This window comes from Mus caroli, unplaced genomic scaffold, assembly GCF_978045245.1.
Source record: "Mus caroli unplaced genomic scaffold, Mus_caroli_1 scaffold_14, whole genome shotgun sequence".
In the NCBI taxonomy this organism is placed as follows: Eukaryota; Metazoa; Chordata; class Mammalia; order Rodentia; family Muridae; genus Mus; species Mus caroli.
Window position 1 is genome coordinate 2,132,593 of NW_028227269.1, and position 19,842 is coordinate 2,152,434.

A 19,842-nucleotide genomic window follows, 5' to 3' on the forward strand; every position below is an offset into this window, starting at 1 on the left:
ATAAACACTCATACATGTCAATAAATAAGTCTAAAAAAAGTCCTAGCTAATCAAATTCTATCATCAAATAGGAAATCTGACAAAAAGATATATAATAAATACATTGAAAGGTATAAAAATGCCTGATAAAATTCTTGAGCTAAGTAAATGAAGGTATATATTGTATTTATGGATTGGCACACTCAGCATTGTAAAGATGTTTATATCTGAATTTTAAACTGAACTCTGCTCCTCTAGAATAGCAGCGAGCACTCTTAGCTCCCGAGTGTTCTCTCCAGCTGGGATTTATTCAGTGCTACGCTCCTTCCTGTGTCGTCTGAATTTATTGGAAGCATGTCTGGTTTCTTCCCGTATTACCGTATAGTCATTACTTCAGTTTTCCTAGTATTGTCGACAGTGTTTGTCAGATGAACATTTAGAGAGCGCATATCAGAGAGAAATGGACAGTGGTCGCACATGTGCAGCCTTTGGTTTCATGAGATTTCCACAAGAAACTTTCTATGGCTTCCTAATCATAAATCTTATAAATAAAAGCTCTTTTATTTATGCTTTTTCTGAGAGAGAAGTAAATATATTTTTTTAAATTTTGCATTCTTTGTCGTTTGTTTGGGGTTTGGTTTTTGAGATAGGGTCTGAAGTTGTCTAGCCTGGGTTGGAACTTGCTGCCCAGCAGAGAATGACATTAAACTGATGCCCCTGCGTTTACCTCCTTACAGTGTGGTTTGCAGGCTTCAGACCGTCCTAGTTATCTTGTCCTGCTTGCCTTTTCTCATCTGGAGTTGATCTTATAGCTCCAGAGGGCCCCACTGGCACTGCACTACTCACACTGCAGTCTTTGCTGTGACCTGTGAAGCAGGCACGCTTTATACTATCAGAGATCATGCTGGGAAGTTTGGCCTTGCCTACAATTTACATCCATCTTGCATGCTTTAGATTTTCTATATTTTCCAGGTTTTGTCACATTTTAAAAGAGATCTTTCTTACTCAGAATATTTTGTGTTCTTTAGCACAATTTTGACCAGTTACTCTTTTTTTTTTTTTTTTTCCCAAGACAGGGTTTCTCTGTATAGCTCTGGCTGTTCTGGAACTCACTTTGTAGACCAGGCTGGCCTCGAACTCAGAAATCTGCCTGCCTCTGCCTCTCGATTTCTGGGATTAAAGGCGTGCGCCACCATGCCCAGCTCAGTTACTCTTTTTTAAAAACAGCTTTTCCCTTTAGTTTTATTAGTATACTGTGTGCTTTTGTGTGTGTGTATGTACATGAGTGCACCTGCTGTGGGAAGTGTGTGGGGTCAGAGAACCCCTCTGTGGAGTTCACTCTCTTCTATCTTCCAGGGACTGCAGTCAACCGGCCCCTGAGCTCCTGGCATTTGTCTGTAGCAACTCTGGGGCACATAGTGACTATCCAGATTCTTTAAAATTTTTATTGAAAATCATTTTTAGAAATTTAAAATAAACCTTATTTGGGGGTCTTAAAAGTTATTGATAGAGTACCTTGCATTTTTACCCACCTCTTAAGTTAATCTTTTCTTACCTAAAAATGTTTTTATAATTTAAATGTCTGTATCTTTTTACTTTTATTTTAAGGCACCTTACATTAATTTTATTCCATTTGTATCTAAAATACATTTATGCCAACATTTTTAACAGATAAAATTATTAGGCACAGAGCTTGTACCCTGAAGGACACTGCACATGCCATCATTGCAGCTGAGCTGGATCCAGAGTTTAATAAGCTCTGTGAAGAAATAAAGGAAGCAAGAATCAAGAGGGGTAAGTTAGAGAAGCTGACAGGCTACGCTCCCAAAGTCTTCTGTGCTTCATAGCCATCTTCCATCCTGTGACACAGCAAGCACACCAGGAGGCACTCTGTCTCCATTAATAACCTTGTAATTACTAATTTCTGATACCAACATAGGTCATGTAAGTTCCCAAGGACATCTCAAAACTTCACCTGTGACAATTTGAGTGCAGTGGTGCATTTTAGAGAAATGAGTTCCTTAAAGAGAAAAAAAAATTATTTAGATTGTTATTTATTTGTTTATTATATGTAAGTACACTGTAGCTGACTTCAGACGCACCAGAAGAGGGCATTAGATCTCATTACAGATGGCTGTGAGCCACCATGTGGTTGCTGGGATTTGAACTCAGGACCTTTGGAAGAGCAGTTGGTGCTCTTAACCACTGAGCCATCTCTCCAGCCCCCTTAGAGAAAATTTTTTTGCAGATATACTTTTATTTATCAGTGATTTCTGTTCTTAAATGATTTACGTATTATGTCTGCATTTATTGCTGAAGAGACCTTAGTTTTCATCATTTCACATCTAATATCAATACTTAAACCTTTTTTTAACAAATATTTTTCCAGTCTGTTAACACTTATGTATAATTTTTAATTAGAAACACAAAATTGAACATATGGTTTATTAGCTGTACAGCTGTGTCCTTGAGGAACTTTGGTAGGAGGGGGAGAATGCCAGTGGCAATAGAGCCACTGAGGGATTTTAAGCAGTGGAATGAATTGGTTAGATCACTTTAGCAGCAAGAAATAACATGTTCTCAGTGTTGTAGGAAAATGAGAGATTGAGTTAAAAGCTGTGAGAGCCAGTTTGGAAAATAATGTTTGGGTTTTCACAGAGGCAGCATTTGCTGCTTTATCCAGTAGTTCTCTTCCTTGGAACCTATCCAAGAGAAGTGTTCCCACATGAACCATGCACGTGAATGTTCCATAGGGGTGTTAGACATAATAGTGACAGCACAAGTATCTGCTTACTGGTTAGTGAGTAACAAGGCACACCATGTCCACGATCTTCTGTGCAATGACACAGGACTTCAAAAGCACTGCTGTGTGAATTAAGGCAGTCATGAAAGACCGTCATGTAAAATGGCAAGTGTGTTGAGAGAAACAGACAGGTGGCTGCCTAGATAGGCACCTCAAATTAATTTCTGTGTGTGGCTACAAGAAATGTATATTTGATAAAAATATTTAATTTTATGCTTAAAATAGATGACTTTTATGTTACATAAATTGTATCTCAGACTACTAGGGGAAAAGGTGGTGAAGTAATACACATTTTAATTGATGAAGGATGGAGCTAAACAAGAATAGCATATGAGTGATAACTGTGTAGAGAACACTTTGTGGGTCTGTCCGTCTCCCTCCCTCCCTCCCTCCCTCCCTCCCTCTCTCCTCCCCCCCCCTCGACTTGGTCTCATATAGCCTAGGCTACCTTCAAATTCACTGTAAAGCCAAGAATAACCTTCTTACCTTTTTTTCTCAGCCTAAAAGCTGGGACTATAAACACACTAGGCAAGCATTTTGCCAATATGAGCTGCATCTCTAGCCTTGTAGAGGGCCCTTTGAAAGGAAAGAATATTTATTTCTGGCTGAATGAATGAGTAGATACCAATTCTGCCAGTAAAAATAGGGAATATAGAAGAAAAACTGTTTGTGTTTGTTTGTGTGTATAAAGATGAACTAGTTATCTTCAGTTTGACCTATTTTTAGGATACCTTGTTGGAGATCAGGTAGGCAGTAGAAATATGGCTAGTAGGCTAGAGATCTTTGGATTAAAGAGATGTGAGAATTATTATATAACATCATTTAAAAACCACATACACAAGAGATACTCCCTGTAGATTAGAATAAGAAGCTAAGGGATACGAAGCTCTTCACATGGAAGAAAAGGTTCTAGTGAGGAGAACTGCGTTGGACAGACTCTTAGGAATAAGGAGCCGAGAAATGAAATGTGACATTGTACTGTGACAGGCAGCGAGCTAGATTGAACCTGTTCATGGGAGTGTCGTTTAGTGACCCTTATACACATACTATAATACACACACACACACACACACACACACACAAAAGTAAGATAGGTTCATGACTTTTAGACCTATCATCCCATGGTCATATTGTGAAATAGCTCCTTGGATTAAAATGAGTGAAAATAGGGCCGGGCCCCTTTGAGCATTGAAAGATAAGCATGGCCTGCTAGGTATTTTATTTTTATCATTTCATATCAATTTTTCTTTCTCATCTTAAAACAAAAGGTACTAATTTCACCAGAATTACAAACTGTCCAGGTATAATTAATGATTTTAAAACTCAGTGTTATATTTCAGATTTTTCTAACAGCATTAGCTTATGCAGCTGGGAACATGTAACTAAGTAGTTCTTTTCTGTTGCTTGCAGGCCTATCAGTAACAGCAGAACAAATAACTCCTCATGGTGCTGGTGCCCGCAAGACAGAGACTAGAGTGGAAGAGGCGTTTCGACACAAACAGAGAAACCCAATGGATGCCTGGCACAACTCTGCAAATAAATGTGCATGTGAGTATTTGTGAGTGTGTTGCCCAGCAGCAACTACAGCTAAGACTTGCTGTGGCCCACGAACAAAGCTGCCCGTTGTCTATAGCTCTTTAGTCTTTGTTGCCTTTCCAGAGAGGAGCTTAGGAAGTCAGATTTAGAATGAGCATTCAGTCTTTAACATTCCTTGATATTTTCTGTACTTAATTTTTTTTTTTTTTTGATAAATACAACCCTTGAAACATGTTTGGTATTGAACACTGGGTTTTGGATAGAGATATGGAGGCAACAGATGCATAAATGAGCACCACGTGGAGATGGGTGGTTTGGCAGTAGAAAGTTTGGTCCTTTAAGGGAAAATTAATGCTGAGTTTGAGAAATCCATGTAGCCTGATTTGTCTTAACCTTGTGTGGTGTATTTAGAAGGAAAATCTAGTTTCTAGCTCTTCATAAAAACTTACTCATACTGATCTATTATTTTTCTGAAAGACAAATGTTAATAGACATCTTCCTGATGGAGTCTTCGTGTTTCACTAAAAACTGCCTGCCTTGAAGATAAATGCTGTTTTCTTGGTCTAAATGTGATGATATAGCTGGCCATAGCATGCTTTTTTACCAAATGTTAGTGAGCTGCAAGGAGCAAATCATCACGTTTTTAAACAATGTAATATTTCTATTAATTCATGCAATGTAATTTGACTATATTTACCCCATTCCTCCTCTTAATTCCACCCAGATCCATTCCTTATTCCCAACCCTTCCCAACTTCATGCTCTTTAAAAGATAAATAAATAAAACAACTTACCAAGTCCATCTGTACTGGGCATGGGACTCTCCACTGCATGGGGGAATCCTACCAGGGACTTAAAAATAAAAATAAAAAAACCCAACTGTCTCTCTTTTTTTTTTCTCTTCCAAAGGACATCAATTATCAGTGGGGGTTTTTGAGCCCCTCCTGCCTCTGTGCTATAGTGCCGCATGGCTTGACCTTGTGCAGACAACACAGCCATCTTGAGTTCATGAGTGTAGTGGCCATGGAGGCTTTTACAGCCCTTCCACCTTCTCTTCTGCAAGGGTCCCTGAGCTGGGGGGGGAGTGGAGAAGAGCAGAGAAACAGAGGGTGTGATACTGATATCCCATTTGTGGCTGAGCTCCAGGGATACGTCGTTTTTGCACTTGGTTCAGCTATAAGTTTCTGTGTTAGCCGTGAGCTGCAGAGAAACTTCTCTGATGAGGTGTGGGAGCTGCACACACCCACACTGACCTCTTGGAAAAGTAGCATTTATATGGAGCAAGTTTTCAAAAGGATGCATTTAGTTGCTATGAAGCCAGTAAAGACCATCTGTCCAAGCGCAATCAGGCTGTGAACCATTATGTAACATTGTGCACTATTTAAACTTTGAAGTCCTTTACAGTCTCTGAATTTGATAGTAATGTTTACTAATGAGATACATCAAATATTCTCCTTAAAAAGTTTTGGTTTGTTCAGGAAAGATCTCAGTAAACAAAAGTGCTTTCTGGGTAATCCTGAGCACTTGAATTTGCTTCTTAGAACCTGAAGGAAGGAAGGAGAGAATGGCTACTGAAAGTTGTTACCTGAACACAGTGCACACGTTGCACATGCATGAGCACACACATGAGCAGGGGCGGGGGCGGGGGTGGGGACGAGATGCAAATACATTCTTAAAAGATGTTTAAGTTCTTTAAATATTAAAATAGTTTTAAAGTCTGCAGTGGGATTTTGTTTCCTCTTACCAGTAGATGGCACACGTGATACAGCATTTGTCTTGTGTTAGTTTAACACACTCAAATCTTAACTAAATGTCCCAAAGGGACAGTTGCTTTTCTAAGGTCTTGGCTTTGGAAAAAGTCTCACAATAAAGACTGACTCTAAAAGTTGTATGCATTCAGATTGTGTCTCTTTATACAACATTGTACTCTCATTTAAGCTTTGAAGTCCTTTACAGTCTCTGATTTGATACTAATGTCTACTAATTGAATTCATTGAATATTCACCTTAACAGGTTTTAGGCTGGGGCAGTCAGGATGGCTTAGCAGACAAAATGGGTGTTTGAATAGAGCGTCCTAGGTAAACAAGGAAGTGGCATGTTAAGGATTCGGTCCACATATACATGTACAACTACCATGTGCTCCATACTGTGAAGATGTAGCCACCCAAACTAAAAGTTCTGTGTTCATGGTGCTTATATGGTTTCTCTTACTTTTCTAAAATGCTGCTATTAGAAGTAGTGACAGAAGGAAGAACATCTTCTTGTTCCCCAAAAATAAGAATATGTTCTCTTTTCTCAATGATATTTTTATTACTTGAAAATTTCATACATACTTTGGAAATATTAACCTCCTCTCACCCAACTCCTTTGTCTTTCCCTCCCTTCCTACTCAACTGTGAGTCCAAGCCCCTGACCCATTCTTCACCATGGATTCTAGTGTGTGTTGCCCAGCTAGGTTTTGGAGTGGGGCCTACCCACTCTCTCTTATTAGTTCTTAGTATGGAACACTAAGTAAGAAGTATACTTGCTTCAGTGAGCTTCTGGCCTTTGTATAGTGTGCTACATATAAAGATTTGAACTAGGCCTAGATTGGGTAGAATTCAGGTTTTTCTTGCTCTGGAATTCCATGACTTAACAAGTAGAGTGAGAATTCTTATTTTTTTCCTCCCCTGGCTAAAAATGAGAGTGATTAGTGTTGAAAATTAGTTGTTCACAGTGAAAGCCTTAAATCTTTATAGCAAGATGTCCCATCTCTTTTACCTTCTTGTGTAGACAATATTAGTTTTAGACAGTGAGATTGTTGTAGATGCTTGTCACCTAAGCTTATATATCAGCTTTTAATATTAGACTAATGTAAACATTTTCCTCCTTGTGCCATTTAACCTATAAATTATAAAATAGAAACAGAGAAAGCATGAAAAGAAAATTTTAAAACATTGAATTTTTAAGAAAAAGTAAACTTTGAGCCAAATGATTAAATAAATTGAATTTTGGAGATGATAGTTGCAAAGTAAGGAGTAATAATTACTAAATTTATCCCCATCTGCTCTCAGAAAGGGTTTAAAGGCTTAAAGTGGTAGTGTGACTCCACTATACACTGTTGATAGAATATCGGCTTATATTAAAGAGCTACATTTCCTAGTGGAGTCTGATTGCTTCATCAGCTACCTCTCATATACACAAAGGAGATCACAAATCCCTGGCTCGACTTAGCACCTGGAAGCCCAGCTGTCTACTCAGGATAATTATTGTATACAGCTCTTATAGGTCTCCTTTTTCAAATAACTGACCAAAGGTTTATTTTTGATATTTTGTTGATGGTGTTGCCTTAATAGTAGAAGGCTTGATTAGTCTACATATTTGGAGATACCTTTGTAATAAGTTGACTCTATTAGGTAAACCATTTGTATTTGAGGAAATGGTTAAGACTTTGTTCACATAGCCTAATATAGTCTTCTGTTCATGATTGTTCATCCTGTAGATGATACCGTTTTCTGTAAGGAGAGGCAACAGAGTGTTTGTCTGTTTGTGGGGATACCTATAACTGCTGGGTCCCACAGCATTAGCTTAATGGATACCTGTAACTGCTGGGTCCCACAGCATTAGCTTATAGGATACCTGTAACTGCTGGGTCCCACAGCATTAGCTTATAGGGTTTTGTTTTGTTTTCTTCATAGTTGAGGTGCTATCTTTGTGTGTTATTACTGGCAACACACCAACCTTCCTGGTAGAAATCCAATGCTCTGGCCCCAGGCTTTCTGGGCAGCTTGGTAATATAATAATTCCCTGAATGTATTAAATGGTTAATCCCTGAATGTTGAAAATTAGAAATGGCTCTAAAGTAGAATCAGTAGTAGTAAGAAAGGTTAATGCCAAGCAAATTCATACTAAGTAAAATGAAATTCAAAGGTAGCATTTATCCAAGTTGATCTTTAACTTCATTTCCCTTACAGGCTGTGACAACTAGTCAGCATGGATATCATCAGCCAAGAGCTTTTGTTTGTATTTAGCCAGTATAGGTTTATTGTTTGGGAGGGGGTCTACTATGATGTAAAATAGACATTAGACTCTTAAGTTTTACATGCTCTTCCCCTTTCTTATCAAACAGTTCGAGTTCGGAGAAAATCAAGGCGGCGATCACAGTGGGGTAAAGGAATTATTAAGAAAAGGAAAGTCAATAATTTAAAGAAAGATGAGGAAGACACCAAGTTTACAGACTATGACCATACAGAGGACAGGAAGTTGCTGGAGAATGGAGAGTTTGAGGTAAGCACTGATTGCCATGAGGAAAATGGAGAAGAGACTGGAGACTTATCTATGACCAACGATGAGTCTTCATGTGACATCATGGATATGGACCAGGGTCAGAGGCTGAATAGTGGAGCGGGCACCAAAGAGAACTTTGCATCAACAGAAGAGGAGAGTTCAAATGAATCTCTGCTCGTCCACAGTAGCAGTTCCCTCAATCCCGAGCAGACATCTAAGAAAGAGCCCTTCCTTAAAGGCACCTGTCTAAATGGTGAGGCTTCCACTGACAGCTTTGAAGGGATTCCTGTTCTGGAGTGTCAGAATGGCAGAGCTCTTGAAGTAGTTCCCCTGCCTGATGTTGGAGAAAAGTCTAGTTCTGAACAAAAGATTGCTCTGGAGGAACAGCTAAAAGACAAACCAGAAACATGGAATGAAAATCGTGGAGCTGCTCCTGAGAAGCTAGAAGTGCTGGAATGTAGCAGTAGTGAGAAGCCCGAGCCTGGACCCGATGCAGAGGTGAAAGAGACAGAGCTGGATAGAGAAGGTAGGGCTAAAGTCTTAGCACAGTTTCTGAAGGGTTAAATGCCACAGCTAATTCATTACCTATTTTGTCTGCTTTCTAGGAGAAACAACAGATTCTCAGAGGGGAGTGAGTGGTCCTTAACATCTTACAGTCCAATTCCTTAAATGTGGATACACTTGGTTTTGCTGAGTTTCAGAGGTTTCCTGAATGTACTGCTTTCTGGGCATTTACTCTTCTTATGTCTGTCTGTCACTCTTACTCTAAAGACTTTTCAGTTATGAGCCAGGTCATTTCACACATGGAAAGAAGGTGGAGTGTGGCAGCAGAATTGTTAGAATGGGTGGAGCAGGAGAAGATTTGAATAGCAGAGTAGTCTGGTATATTAGAAAGAGTCATATAAACCGAGATTAAGCCATTCTCTTGTTCATTTAATTGTGCAACTTTGAGTTAATTCCCTGTGCCTGTTTTTAATTTTGTAAATTAAACTTCAGGATGAATTGTTGCTGGGATTTGTAGTAAGTAGCTGCCTCTCCTGGTTGCTAATGTGTTGCAGTGTTTTGGCCGGGGGGGTGGGGGCGAGGTCATTGTGAGACTGAATGTCTAGAATTAAGCTAAGTCTCATTGCTTTGTGGGAACAGTGGAAAGGATGTAGGACGCACTGTCGACTTAGGAAAGCAGAGCGTTCTTTCTGTAGGCCCCACCTTCTCATGACTTCTCATGTTCTTCTTAAGAAGAGCAGAAAAGAGCCGGGCGGCGGTGGTGCATGCCTTTAATCCCAGCACTTGGGAGGCAGAGGCAGAGGCAGGCGGATTTCTGAGAGTACGAGGCCAGTCAGGTCTACAGAGTGAGTTCCAGGACAGCCAGGGCTATACAGAGAAACCCCGTCTCGAAAAACCAAATAAATAAATAAATAAATAAATAAATAAATAAATAAATAAAAATAAAAAGAGCAGAAAAGGGAAGTATAGGTCATCTAGCTCATCTTTTCCCACCATTATTCTTTACTGCACTGTGGGATAGGGTTAGTTGGGAGATCTGCTCTGTTAAGTATGTTTCCTACCTGAATAGGTTCTATTCCTATATCTACTAGGCTGTCTTGAAATTGTGACATGTCTGTAAAATTGTGTGGAATACAGTTTTAGTTTGTAATTTAGGCCATTTTGAAAAAAAAAATTATCCTGCCAGTTTTCTAAGCTCTGTAATAGAATTGAGAAGTAGAAAAGTATTATTTAAGTCTCCTCCGTGTGTGTGTGTGTGTGTGTGTGTGTGTATGTGCAGGGACTCATACCCAGTTCATGCTTAGAGGCCAAAGGAAGACAACAGGTGTCTTGATCTGTCACTCTCTACTTTATTCCCTAAAGACAGAGCCTCTCACTGAACCTAGAAGTGAACAGCCAGCAAGTTGCACTGATCCTAGACCCACCTCCCCCAGCCCTGGAGTACAGCACTTGTAGCCATGACTCTCTTTGTAGCTGAGGTATTGGGGTCTCAGATCAGTTCCTTCTGCGTGCAGAGAAATATTGTACTGACTGAGCCATCTCTTACCCTTTATGACCAAGTGCTTAGAGCCAAGGAGGTCTTTTTGTTTCTTTTTCATGAATATATGTATCACATGATATTTCAGTATTACTTTGCTTTCATACGTACAGTTTAGTTTTCTCTAATTTTGGATTATTCTTACTAAAAAAGGAAGGCACCCCCAAATAAATATTATCATTTTTAGAAAACCACATTCTTACTCCAAAAAATATTTGTCATGGAAAAAAGAATTTATATTTGCTTAATAATGATTTTCTTTTACTTTTACTGACCTTAGGACATTTTTTCCCTTCTCAATTGTAGGTGCTTCTAAAGTTAAAAAATATCGTAAATTATTTTTAGAGCAGGCAAAACCAACAAACCTGGAACTGGTTCCAGAAGAGCCACCCGAGCCTGCGCCACCTTTGGTCGTTGATCACGGGAGACTGCAGGTATGCTTTACCCCTTGACAGTCCGTTTTCAGTGATCAGAATAATATATTGATATTTCTAAAAGCAGTGTAATTAAATTACTTTTGGTAATTGTTACTTTAACCTAGGGACTTCTCCTAACTAGGAGTTAAGTGTATTCTGAGGGTTTGAAATTAGTAAATTGAAGTCTAGAATCGTTTAACCATAGCAGTCACTTTGTGTCTTATGGTACCTGTTGTCTAAGGATTTGAACATAATAGTTTGGGTTTGATCAATAGATCAACTACATCTTATCATCTTTCTCTGGATTTCTTTCCTCCCTCCCCCAGAAATTGCTTGATTTGTTGGTAGATAAAAGCAACAACCTGACAGTCGATCAGCTTGAGAGATTATATTCCCTCCTTAGTCAGAGCATCTACCGCCATCGTAAAGATTATGACAAATCTCAGCTTGTGGAGGTAAGTGTGTCTACTTCATCTGTAGAGTATGTACTTTTCTCATCTTAAAGGAGAAAGAAGAAAAGGTACTTCTCTGAGTCCATTTTTAAATGATTTAATGTGTATGAATACACATGTGTGTTAATTCCATTACTTTTTTTACTAAGTAACTGAAGCTGTGATGATATAAGATTAGAAAAATTGGGGGTTGAGTCTGTAGCTAGTGGCAGTGCATCATTTGCCTCTTTGAGACTCGTTTGGGGTACATGAAACCCTGTCTTAAAACAAACAAACAAACAAAAGTGTATGTGAAGGTAGGGCTTGCGGCATGTTTGCCATACACCAGAAAACTAGTATCGGAAAAGCATTGTAAACTGTTGTTTGGTCAGACCTTGCCCTGTAAACAGCCAGACGGACAGCACCGTCCTTCTTCACCTTACATGTTTTAGACATGGACCTTTCCTTCTCTTTTCTAGATGGCTCTGGACCAAAGGGAAAATTTTCCTCTTAAAAGAGCTTCTATCTCTTTTCATATATTTTACATATTTCATCTGCACTCTTGCTTTTTAATGTCACCTGAGCAACTGTAGTCCCATATCCACTCACTACAGTGTTTACATCTACCCAGGGAACGGGCTCATGAACAACTTTGATTTTCTTTGTTCATTTATTAGTTCATATGGTGACCTAGCTATGAAATATTTATCAAGAATTTTCAGTGCCAGATACTGTGCTAGGTGTTTGGGATGCAAAGCATGAGAAATTTCCTGTTTTAAAGAAACATTTCCAATGTTGAGGCTATTAAAGATTTATGTGGAGAGGCTATGGTTATTTTATTTTATTTTTTGTGTGTGCAGTAACATTAGATTTGTTGTCTTGTGGTACTGGGCATTGAACATCAATCAGGCCTTGCATAAGCTAGGCAAGCATTCTACCACTGAATCACATCTCAACCCTAGGAGCATTAGATTTGAATCAAAACAAGGTGGCATTTTAAATTATTTTTGAGGGCAAGATGACTGATTAGATACAGCGGACAGTTGGTCTACCATGCCGAAGAACCAGAACAGTGGGTACATTAGAGCTCCATATTGAGGGGATGGCCATGGGAGAATGCTGAACATTAGTGTTAAGAAAAACAGAAGCCTTGGAAAAATCTAGAGAACTGGGATAGTTGCAGCATAGCAAGCAAAATATTCTGTCACCTGTTCTCCCAGTCCCATGGCTATCTTAAAAGAACGGACCAGTTTTCTGAATTTAGACTGCTTTAGAGGCGGAAACCCCATATACATTCCCCTGTGCTGGCTCCTCTCAACTTCTGGCTGCTTCATATGCTATGCCTCCTATGTCAGTAATGACTGACATAAAACCACAGAGAGTGCTACCTCATAGAGGGGAGGGCATTACATTATAGAGAGGAACAGAGGGTGCCATCCACAAGAGCCATGGCTTTGGGGAGGTGGATCTCTGAGACCTAGGATATAGCCTGTCATTTATAGTTTCCTGGGATGCCAGGATTTCTTGTGGGATTCCTGTGACCTTTCTCTCACTGTCTTGTATGAGTGTCTGTTACTAACAAAACCAAAAGAGAACTCTGAGATTTCACTCACCCACCACTCACAGAAGTGAGTCTGTGGGTCTGAGTGATATTTCACTCAGTCTGTACAATTTTGGTTCTGTCAATGATAGCCTGTGGCCAAGGTGCAGAGAAAACTTTGGTACTGGCCACATTCTGCTGGTGTTTTGTTTTGTTTTGTTTTTTGAGCCTCTCACCGTAGATGAAATTTAGCCCCACACCTCACCTGGATCTGTGGTGAGATTATTACAAGTAATAAGAGCTGAGAGAAACATCTCAAGCTGCTTCCACCTCTAAGCACTCAGAGCTTGGGATGTTGCTGTGGGTCGGAGCTTCTGCTCCTGCGCATACCTGCAGTAACATCATTAAAAATCACTCCTACAGCTGTACAGATGGAGTTCATCAGTGGTCCTGTGCTCTGTCTTATCATACATTGCTAACAGGACTAGGTGTGAGTGTCATCAAGTTGGAGCTATGGTCTCTCCATGAAGTCTTTGACATCATCTTGTAACTGGAAGACAGATATGCCTCTCGGCACTAACAGAGCAGCCCATACCAGAGATGCAGCCACGCAGTGGGGTCCACACCACTGAGGAAACAGTGCACATTGTAGTTCAAAGGTAACTTTGTGGGTCTTAGGGACTGAACTCAGGTCCTCAGGCTTGGAGACGTCTTTACCTGCTGAGCCATCTTGCTAGTTCAAGAGTTCAAGGCTTTTTTTTTTTTTTGGTTGTTGAGACAGGGTTTCTCTGTGTAGCCCTGGCTGTCCTGGAACTCACTTTGTAGACCAGGCTAGCCTCAAACTCAGAAATCTGCCTGCCTCTGCCTCCCGAGTGCTGGGATTAAAGGCGTGCGCCACCACGCCCGGCTTCAAGGATATTTTTAAAAATGAAATAGACCAATAACAAGCAATGAAATTGGCCGGGCGTGGTGGCGCACGCCTTTAATCCCAGCACTCGGGAGGCAGAGGCAGGCGGATTTCTGAGTTCGAGGCCAGCCTGGTCTACAAGGTGAGTGCCAGGACAGCCAGGGCTACACAGAGAAACCCTGTCTCGGAAAAAAAAAAAAAAAAAAAAAAAAAAACAAGCAATGAAATTGAATTAATAGTAGTAAATATCTCTATGAGTTAGATAGCTTCACACTGATTATTATAAAAATTTTAAAAAAGAACTAACACCAGTGTTTTCTCAAACTTTTCTATAGAACTGAAGGGGAATATTTCCAAACTTATTCTGTAAGTTGGTTATTATGAAAACCCGACACTGACAGAAAACAGTTAGACTAACATTGTAATGGGCACCAGTATTGAGATCCTCATAGAATATTAATAAACTGAACCAGTAGCCCATCAGAAAGATCATCAGCCATGATTATGATTTCAGGAAGGTAAAGATGGTTTAATATATCGCAAGTAATAAGTGTAATATATCCCTATAAATACAATGCAAATAAGAATGCTTATTTTCTCAATAAATGCAGAAAAATTTGATAAAAAAATCAATATTACTTTATTATTAAAACTACAAATTAGGTCTAAAATTTTTACTCATTAAAAATTGTGTATGACAAACCTACAGGTAGCATACTGCATGCATGTTCTAGTTTGTTTCTCTACTGTTATGATAAAATACTGACTGACTAAAAGCAACTTGGGTGAAGGGGGCACTGGGGAGTTAATTTGGCTCACAGGCTGTAGCCCATCAACGAGAGAAGTCAGTGAGGAAACCCAAGGCAGGAGTGTGAAGAAGCACAGAAAGAAGCTACTTATTTGCTTGCTTCTGTGGCTTACTCAGTTTGTTCTTTCATACAACTCATGACCGACCATCTGCCCAGGGGTGGGGCTTTCCTCCTACATCAAACATTAATCAATAAAATGCTCTGCAGATATATCCATAGGTCAGCCTGGTGGAGGCAGTTCCTGATTCTAAGTTCTCTCTTTCTAGGTGACTGTAGTTGGTGTCATGTTAATGGAACTAACCAGCACAGTTGATCCCTTTTCAGCTTAACAGAAAAACATACCACTATTCATAACCTTGTCCCCAGGAGCTCATGTTAGTATAATATTGCAATATAAAATAGTATAACTTTGAAAATTCTTAAATTGTAACAGTTTAAAGGTCCAAGTTCTCTTTAAAAATTCAAAGTCCCTTAGCTATTGGTTGGGTGTGTTACAGTTCTGAATGGAAAGGCTTCCCTTACAGAACTGTTGTGGGCTGCAGCAGGGGAAAGCCTCCCCAATGCAAGTGTAAGCTTTCTGCTCCTCTGCTCACACAAAAGTGTTACAGCTCTGCTCAGAGAGGTATCCTGGCTATTGGGAACCAAGGAATACCACAAAGTCACATTGCACAACAAACTGCGCACAAGAGACACATTGAGAGAAAAAGACCCAAGAAGGTGGCTGGCTGCCTCTGCTCCAATGAGAAATAGCAGTGAACTGGGCAGTAGGCAGGGCTTATATAAGGAAGCAGAGCTTTTCAGGGAAGAGATTTCTAGGGTGAGGATTGGTGAGATTTTAAGTCCTGAGCGTGGGGAGTTTAGGGATCGGTGGAAAATTTTCACCCCATTTTCCTACATGGACCCCGTGGGTCAGGACAAAAAGACCTTTTCAGGGGCTGGTGAGATGGCTCAGTGGGTAAGAGTACCCGACTGCTCTTCCAAAGGTCTGGAGTTCAAATCCCAGCAACCACATGGTGGCTCACAACCATCCGTAACAAGATCTGATGCCCTCTTCTGGAGTGTCTGAAGACAGCTACAGTGTACTTACATCAAATAAATAAATCTTCTAAAAAAAAAAAAGACCTTTTCAGGAGCTTTGGTGGTGGCGCCATCACTGCAGGCAGCCCATGGTAGCTGGAGAGGAGGTGTTGTGCTGCAGCAGCTCCTGCAGGGGCCCCTCACAGAGGCCCAGGGACTGGCTGGGCATAGGCAATGGCTGTCCCTGGGGCACAGTGAGTGCTCATAGAATACATTGGCTTCTGTAAAATCCAAAAGAAATGACAGACTTTGTTTTTGAAGTGAAGAACAAGGGTACAGTTACAATCAGATTAAAGCAAAACCAAAATTCAATGTAAATAGCTCAGTGTCTTAAGATCTCGGACATCCCATCCATCTTCTGGGCTCTGCCATCCAGAACGCGCACTGCTCTGGTGCTCTCCTTGGTAATCATCCTATACTCCCGGCATCTCCAACGTAACTGAAGCTACACCTTCACCAAGAGCCCCTTTAGGTGCTCACAGTTCCAAGCCTCAGGTGCTTTCCATGGCCCCTTTGGTCCTAGAGCTCTCACGACAATAAAGCCAGTAACATGTTAACAGGTTCTGCTGCCAACTTGAGGTGGGCCTGTAACTCTGGAGCACGGCGTCTGTGTGCTGACTCTGAGGAAATAATCCCCAGAGAACTTCACTTCAGTCAATAAGATGCTTGTCTCTTATGAATCACAGCTGACTTTTCAGCCTCAGGTAACTACCATCAGTTGTCTCAGAAAAGCAAAAAGTCTAAAGTGAATGCTAATAACAGCAGATTCTTTAATGCAGCTTACCACACCCCACACTTTCTTAATTTAAATATATCACAGAGATGATGACCCTATAGAGCCATTGAGGGTCTCAGAGTCACCTCTGAAATTTCATAAGCCACATTTCGCTCAGCATTCTTGTCTTATGAGCTTCCACATCAACAGGTCATTAAGTTCCAAGTATTTAATGGCTTGTCTAGCCCAAAGCTCCAAAACGGACAATAATCCTCCTTCAAACATAGTCAGATCTCGTAGCAATGTCCCTGTCCAGTACCAACTTCTGTTGTACTTTGCTTCTCTGTTGCTATGATAAAACACCAAAAGCAGTTTGGAGGAGAAAGGGGTTTATTTGGCTTACCAGTTATAATTTACCATTGAGGGTAGACAGGGCAGGAGTGCAGCAGAAAGCGCAGAGCAACACTACTTACCAGCTTGCTTCCATCACTTACTTAGCTTTCTTTTAAAGATTGGCCTATTTTTCCTTTCTGTGCATGTATGTTAATTATATCATGAACCTACAGTGTCCACAGAGGTCAGAAGAAGGCACTGAATCTCCTGGAACTGAGGTTATAGATGACTGTGAGCCATCATAGAGTTGCTAAGAACTGAACCCAGGACCTCTGAAAGAGCAACTACTTTTAGCTGCTGAGCTACCTGCCCACCACCTCAGCTTGTCACTCCCCTCCCGCAGTGTGTGTGTGTGTGTGTGTGTGTGTGTGTGTGTGAGAGAGAGAGAGAGAGAGACAGAGACAGCTGCTGAGCTACCTGCCCACCACCTCAGCTTGTCACTCCCTCCCCAGTGTGTGTGTGTGTGTGTGTGAGAGAGAGAGACAGAGACAGAGTCAGCTGCTGAGCTACCTGCCCACCACCTCAGCTTGTCACTCCCTCCCCAGTGTGTGTGTGTGTGTGTGTGAGAGAGAGAGAGAGAGACAGAGACAGAGAGACAGAGACAGAGACAGGGTTTCTCTGAATAGCCTTGGGTGTCCTGGACCAGGCTGGCTTTGAACTCAGAGATATGCCTGTCTCTGCCTTCCAACTGCTGGGATTAAAGCTGTGTGCCACCACTGCCTGACTCAGCTGGTTTTCCTATACAGTCCAGGACCCATGGGTAGCATCTACTCCTAGGTCCCTCATCAATCATGAATCAAGAAAATGTCCCCACAAGATGATCTGATGTAGGCAGTTTCTCAACTCAGCTTTCCTCCTCCCAGATATGTCTAGTTGTCAAGATGACAAGTAATCAGCACAATGGGGAAACAGAGTGTCGGAAACAAGACAAGAGTGTATTTCTCACTGCACTTATGCAAAAGGTTACTAGAAGTTTTGGCCAGTACAATTAGACGAGAACCAAAAGACAATAGGAAAGAAGTAAAGTTATTCCTATATGCTAATGATGTGATTCCTCGTCACTGTTTCATGGCTGTGAAGAGACATCAGGAACACAGCAACTCTTAAGAAGGGAAGCGTTTAATTGGGGCTGTAGCATGGCGGGGAGCATGGTGGCAGGTATTGCTTACAGAGAGAACTGGGACTAGCATCGGCTTTTGAAACCTCAGTGCCCATGCCCAGTGACACACTTCCTCCCACAAAGCACACCTATTCCAATGAAGCCATGCCTCCTAATCCTGATTAGTATTGGGGGTTGGGAGGACGACCAACGAGCACACTCTTGGACCTAGCATGGGCTTTTGAAACCTCAAAGCCCACCCCCAATACCACACTCCCTCCAACAAGATGCCTCCTAATTTTTCTAATCCTTTTGAAGAGTTCCACTCTTTGGTTACAAAACATTCAAATATGAGCCTCTGGGGGCTGTTATTCAAAGCACCACGGGTTTTATACATAGAAAAATCTAATGACTATTGTAAAAGATTGTTAGAACTGTATAGGAAGAAGTAAATATATAAAAGAACACTCAGAATTGTTAGTCCTCAGGCAAGTATAAATCAAAACAAATGAGTTACCATCTCACTGTTACCACCATGCCCACTGTGCATCTGGACAAAGGGGGAAGAAAACACCCATGGGCTTGTGAAACAGCAAAGTCTTTTATTCCCACCACATCAGCAGTCGCTGATCCATCAGGACCACCAGATAAGGACTCTGGAGCCTTGTTTCTTCTGGCAGCCCCAAGAAGGGGCTGAAACAGGGTTTATAAGCGTAAAACCCATAAGCCTCTGGGCCAAGTTACAGGTATAATTTTTACCAATGGCAGCTGACATCGGATATGTCTTTGCCCAACCAATCAAATTTATTTGTTCTTTCTGTTGTTAATAACAGACATTAAGTTTGGGGAACTATTGATGCTTAGAGAGGGGGGTTGACAACAAGCATGTTTTGGGGAATTAGAGAGAGAGTTAGTCAGCTTAGGTAAATTGGAGTCTGAAGTCAAAATAGCAATACTTAAGACAAGTTCCTTTTTCCCAACAACTTTAGTTAGAATAGTAGGTTTTAAAGTAGAAAAATTTACAAATGTTAGCAGTGGTATGGAGAAAACTGACCCATATGTACTGTCAGTGGGAATATAAGTTAATGTAATGACTCTCTCAAAATACAAACAAACAAATCTACCTTCACAACAAAACCAAACAAAGCAACCATTTGACTGTTCTGTCATTTTCTGAGTATAAATGAAACCAGAATATAGAGAAGAGACACTTTGTAATGGTAGCATTATTTTCCAAACCAAGATTTGTTTGGAATAAACCCAAGTTACCATCCACAGATGAGTAGATAAAGTGATATATGCATATGCATGCACACACATACAATGGATTACTGGTCAACTCAAAAGAATTATAAAGTTCTGCCATATGGAACTGGAGGAGATCATGTTAATGAAATAAGCCAAGTACATAAAGATACACATATCACATCTTCTCTTTCATAGGTGAAAACAAGCAGTATACTAGTTCTGCATTACTTGGAACTGGGTGGGGTGCTTAGAGTTGGGTGGAAAGAAGAAGGGAAGATAGACACTGTTATGGGTACCTGAAGAGAAGAGCTCCCAAGATGCCTGAAAAGGCAAATGGAGTCTTTAGTCACTGCCAATGCGACTCTCCCAAGCAAAGTATCAGGAAGCCACCTTGACCTCCAGCTTGTCTGAGATTTTAAAGGCAAGAATGGCAATTATGATATACACACAAAAGCAGCTCTGGGCTTCTGCACCAAGCAAGCACTGCTTACAGAAGCAGAAAGGTGGCGGTTAAGTGGCCAGGTAGCTCATGTAACCTTGAGGTTAGGGTCACATGGTATAGGAATTTGTGGCTGGTTTAAGT

General features: G+C 40.7%; 1 protein-coding gene across 4 annotated transcripts in view; it reads left to right on the forward strand.

Moving 5' to 3' along the window:
* The window catches only part of Atad2b (ATPase family AAA domain containing 2B), a 131,691-nt gene that overhangs the window by 106,729 nt on the left and 5,120 nt on the right, over nt 1-19,842 (forward strand). For 3 of the 4 annotated variants that reach the window (XM_021178882.3, XM_029484502.2, XM_085830188.1), the window contains exons 23-27: nt 1,651-1,773; nt 4,193-4,330; nt 8,426-9,109; nt 10,931-11,058; nt 11,367-11,495. In XM_021178882.3, the coding sequence (XP_021034541.1) occupies nt 1,651-1,773; nt 4,193-4,330; nt 8,426-9,109; nt 10,931-11,058; nt 11,367-11,495 (1,202 nt within the window). The remainder of the gene's footprint in view (nt 1-1,650; nt 1,774-4,192; nt 4,331-8,425; nt 9,110-10,930; nt 11,059-11,366; nt 11,496-19,842) is intronic. The other variant, XM_029484503.2, reaches the window with a different exon arrangement.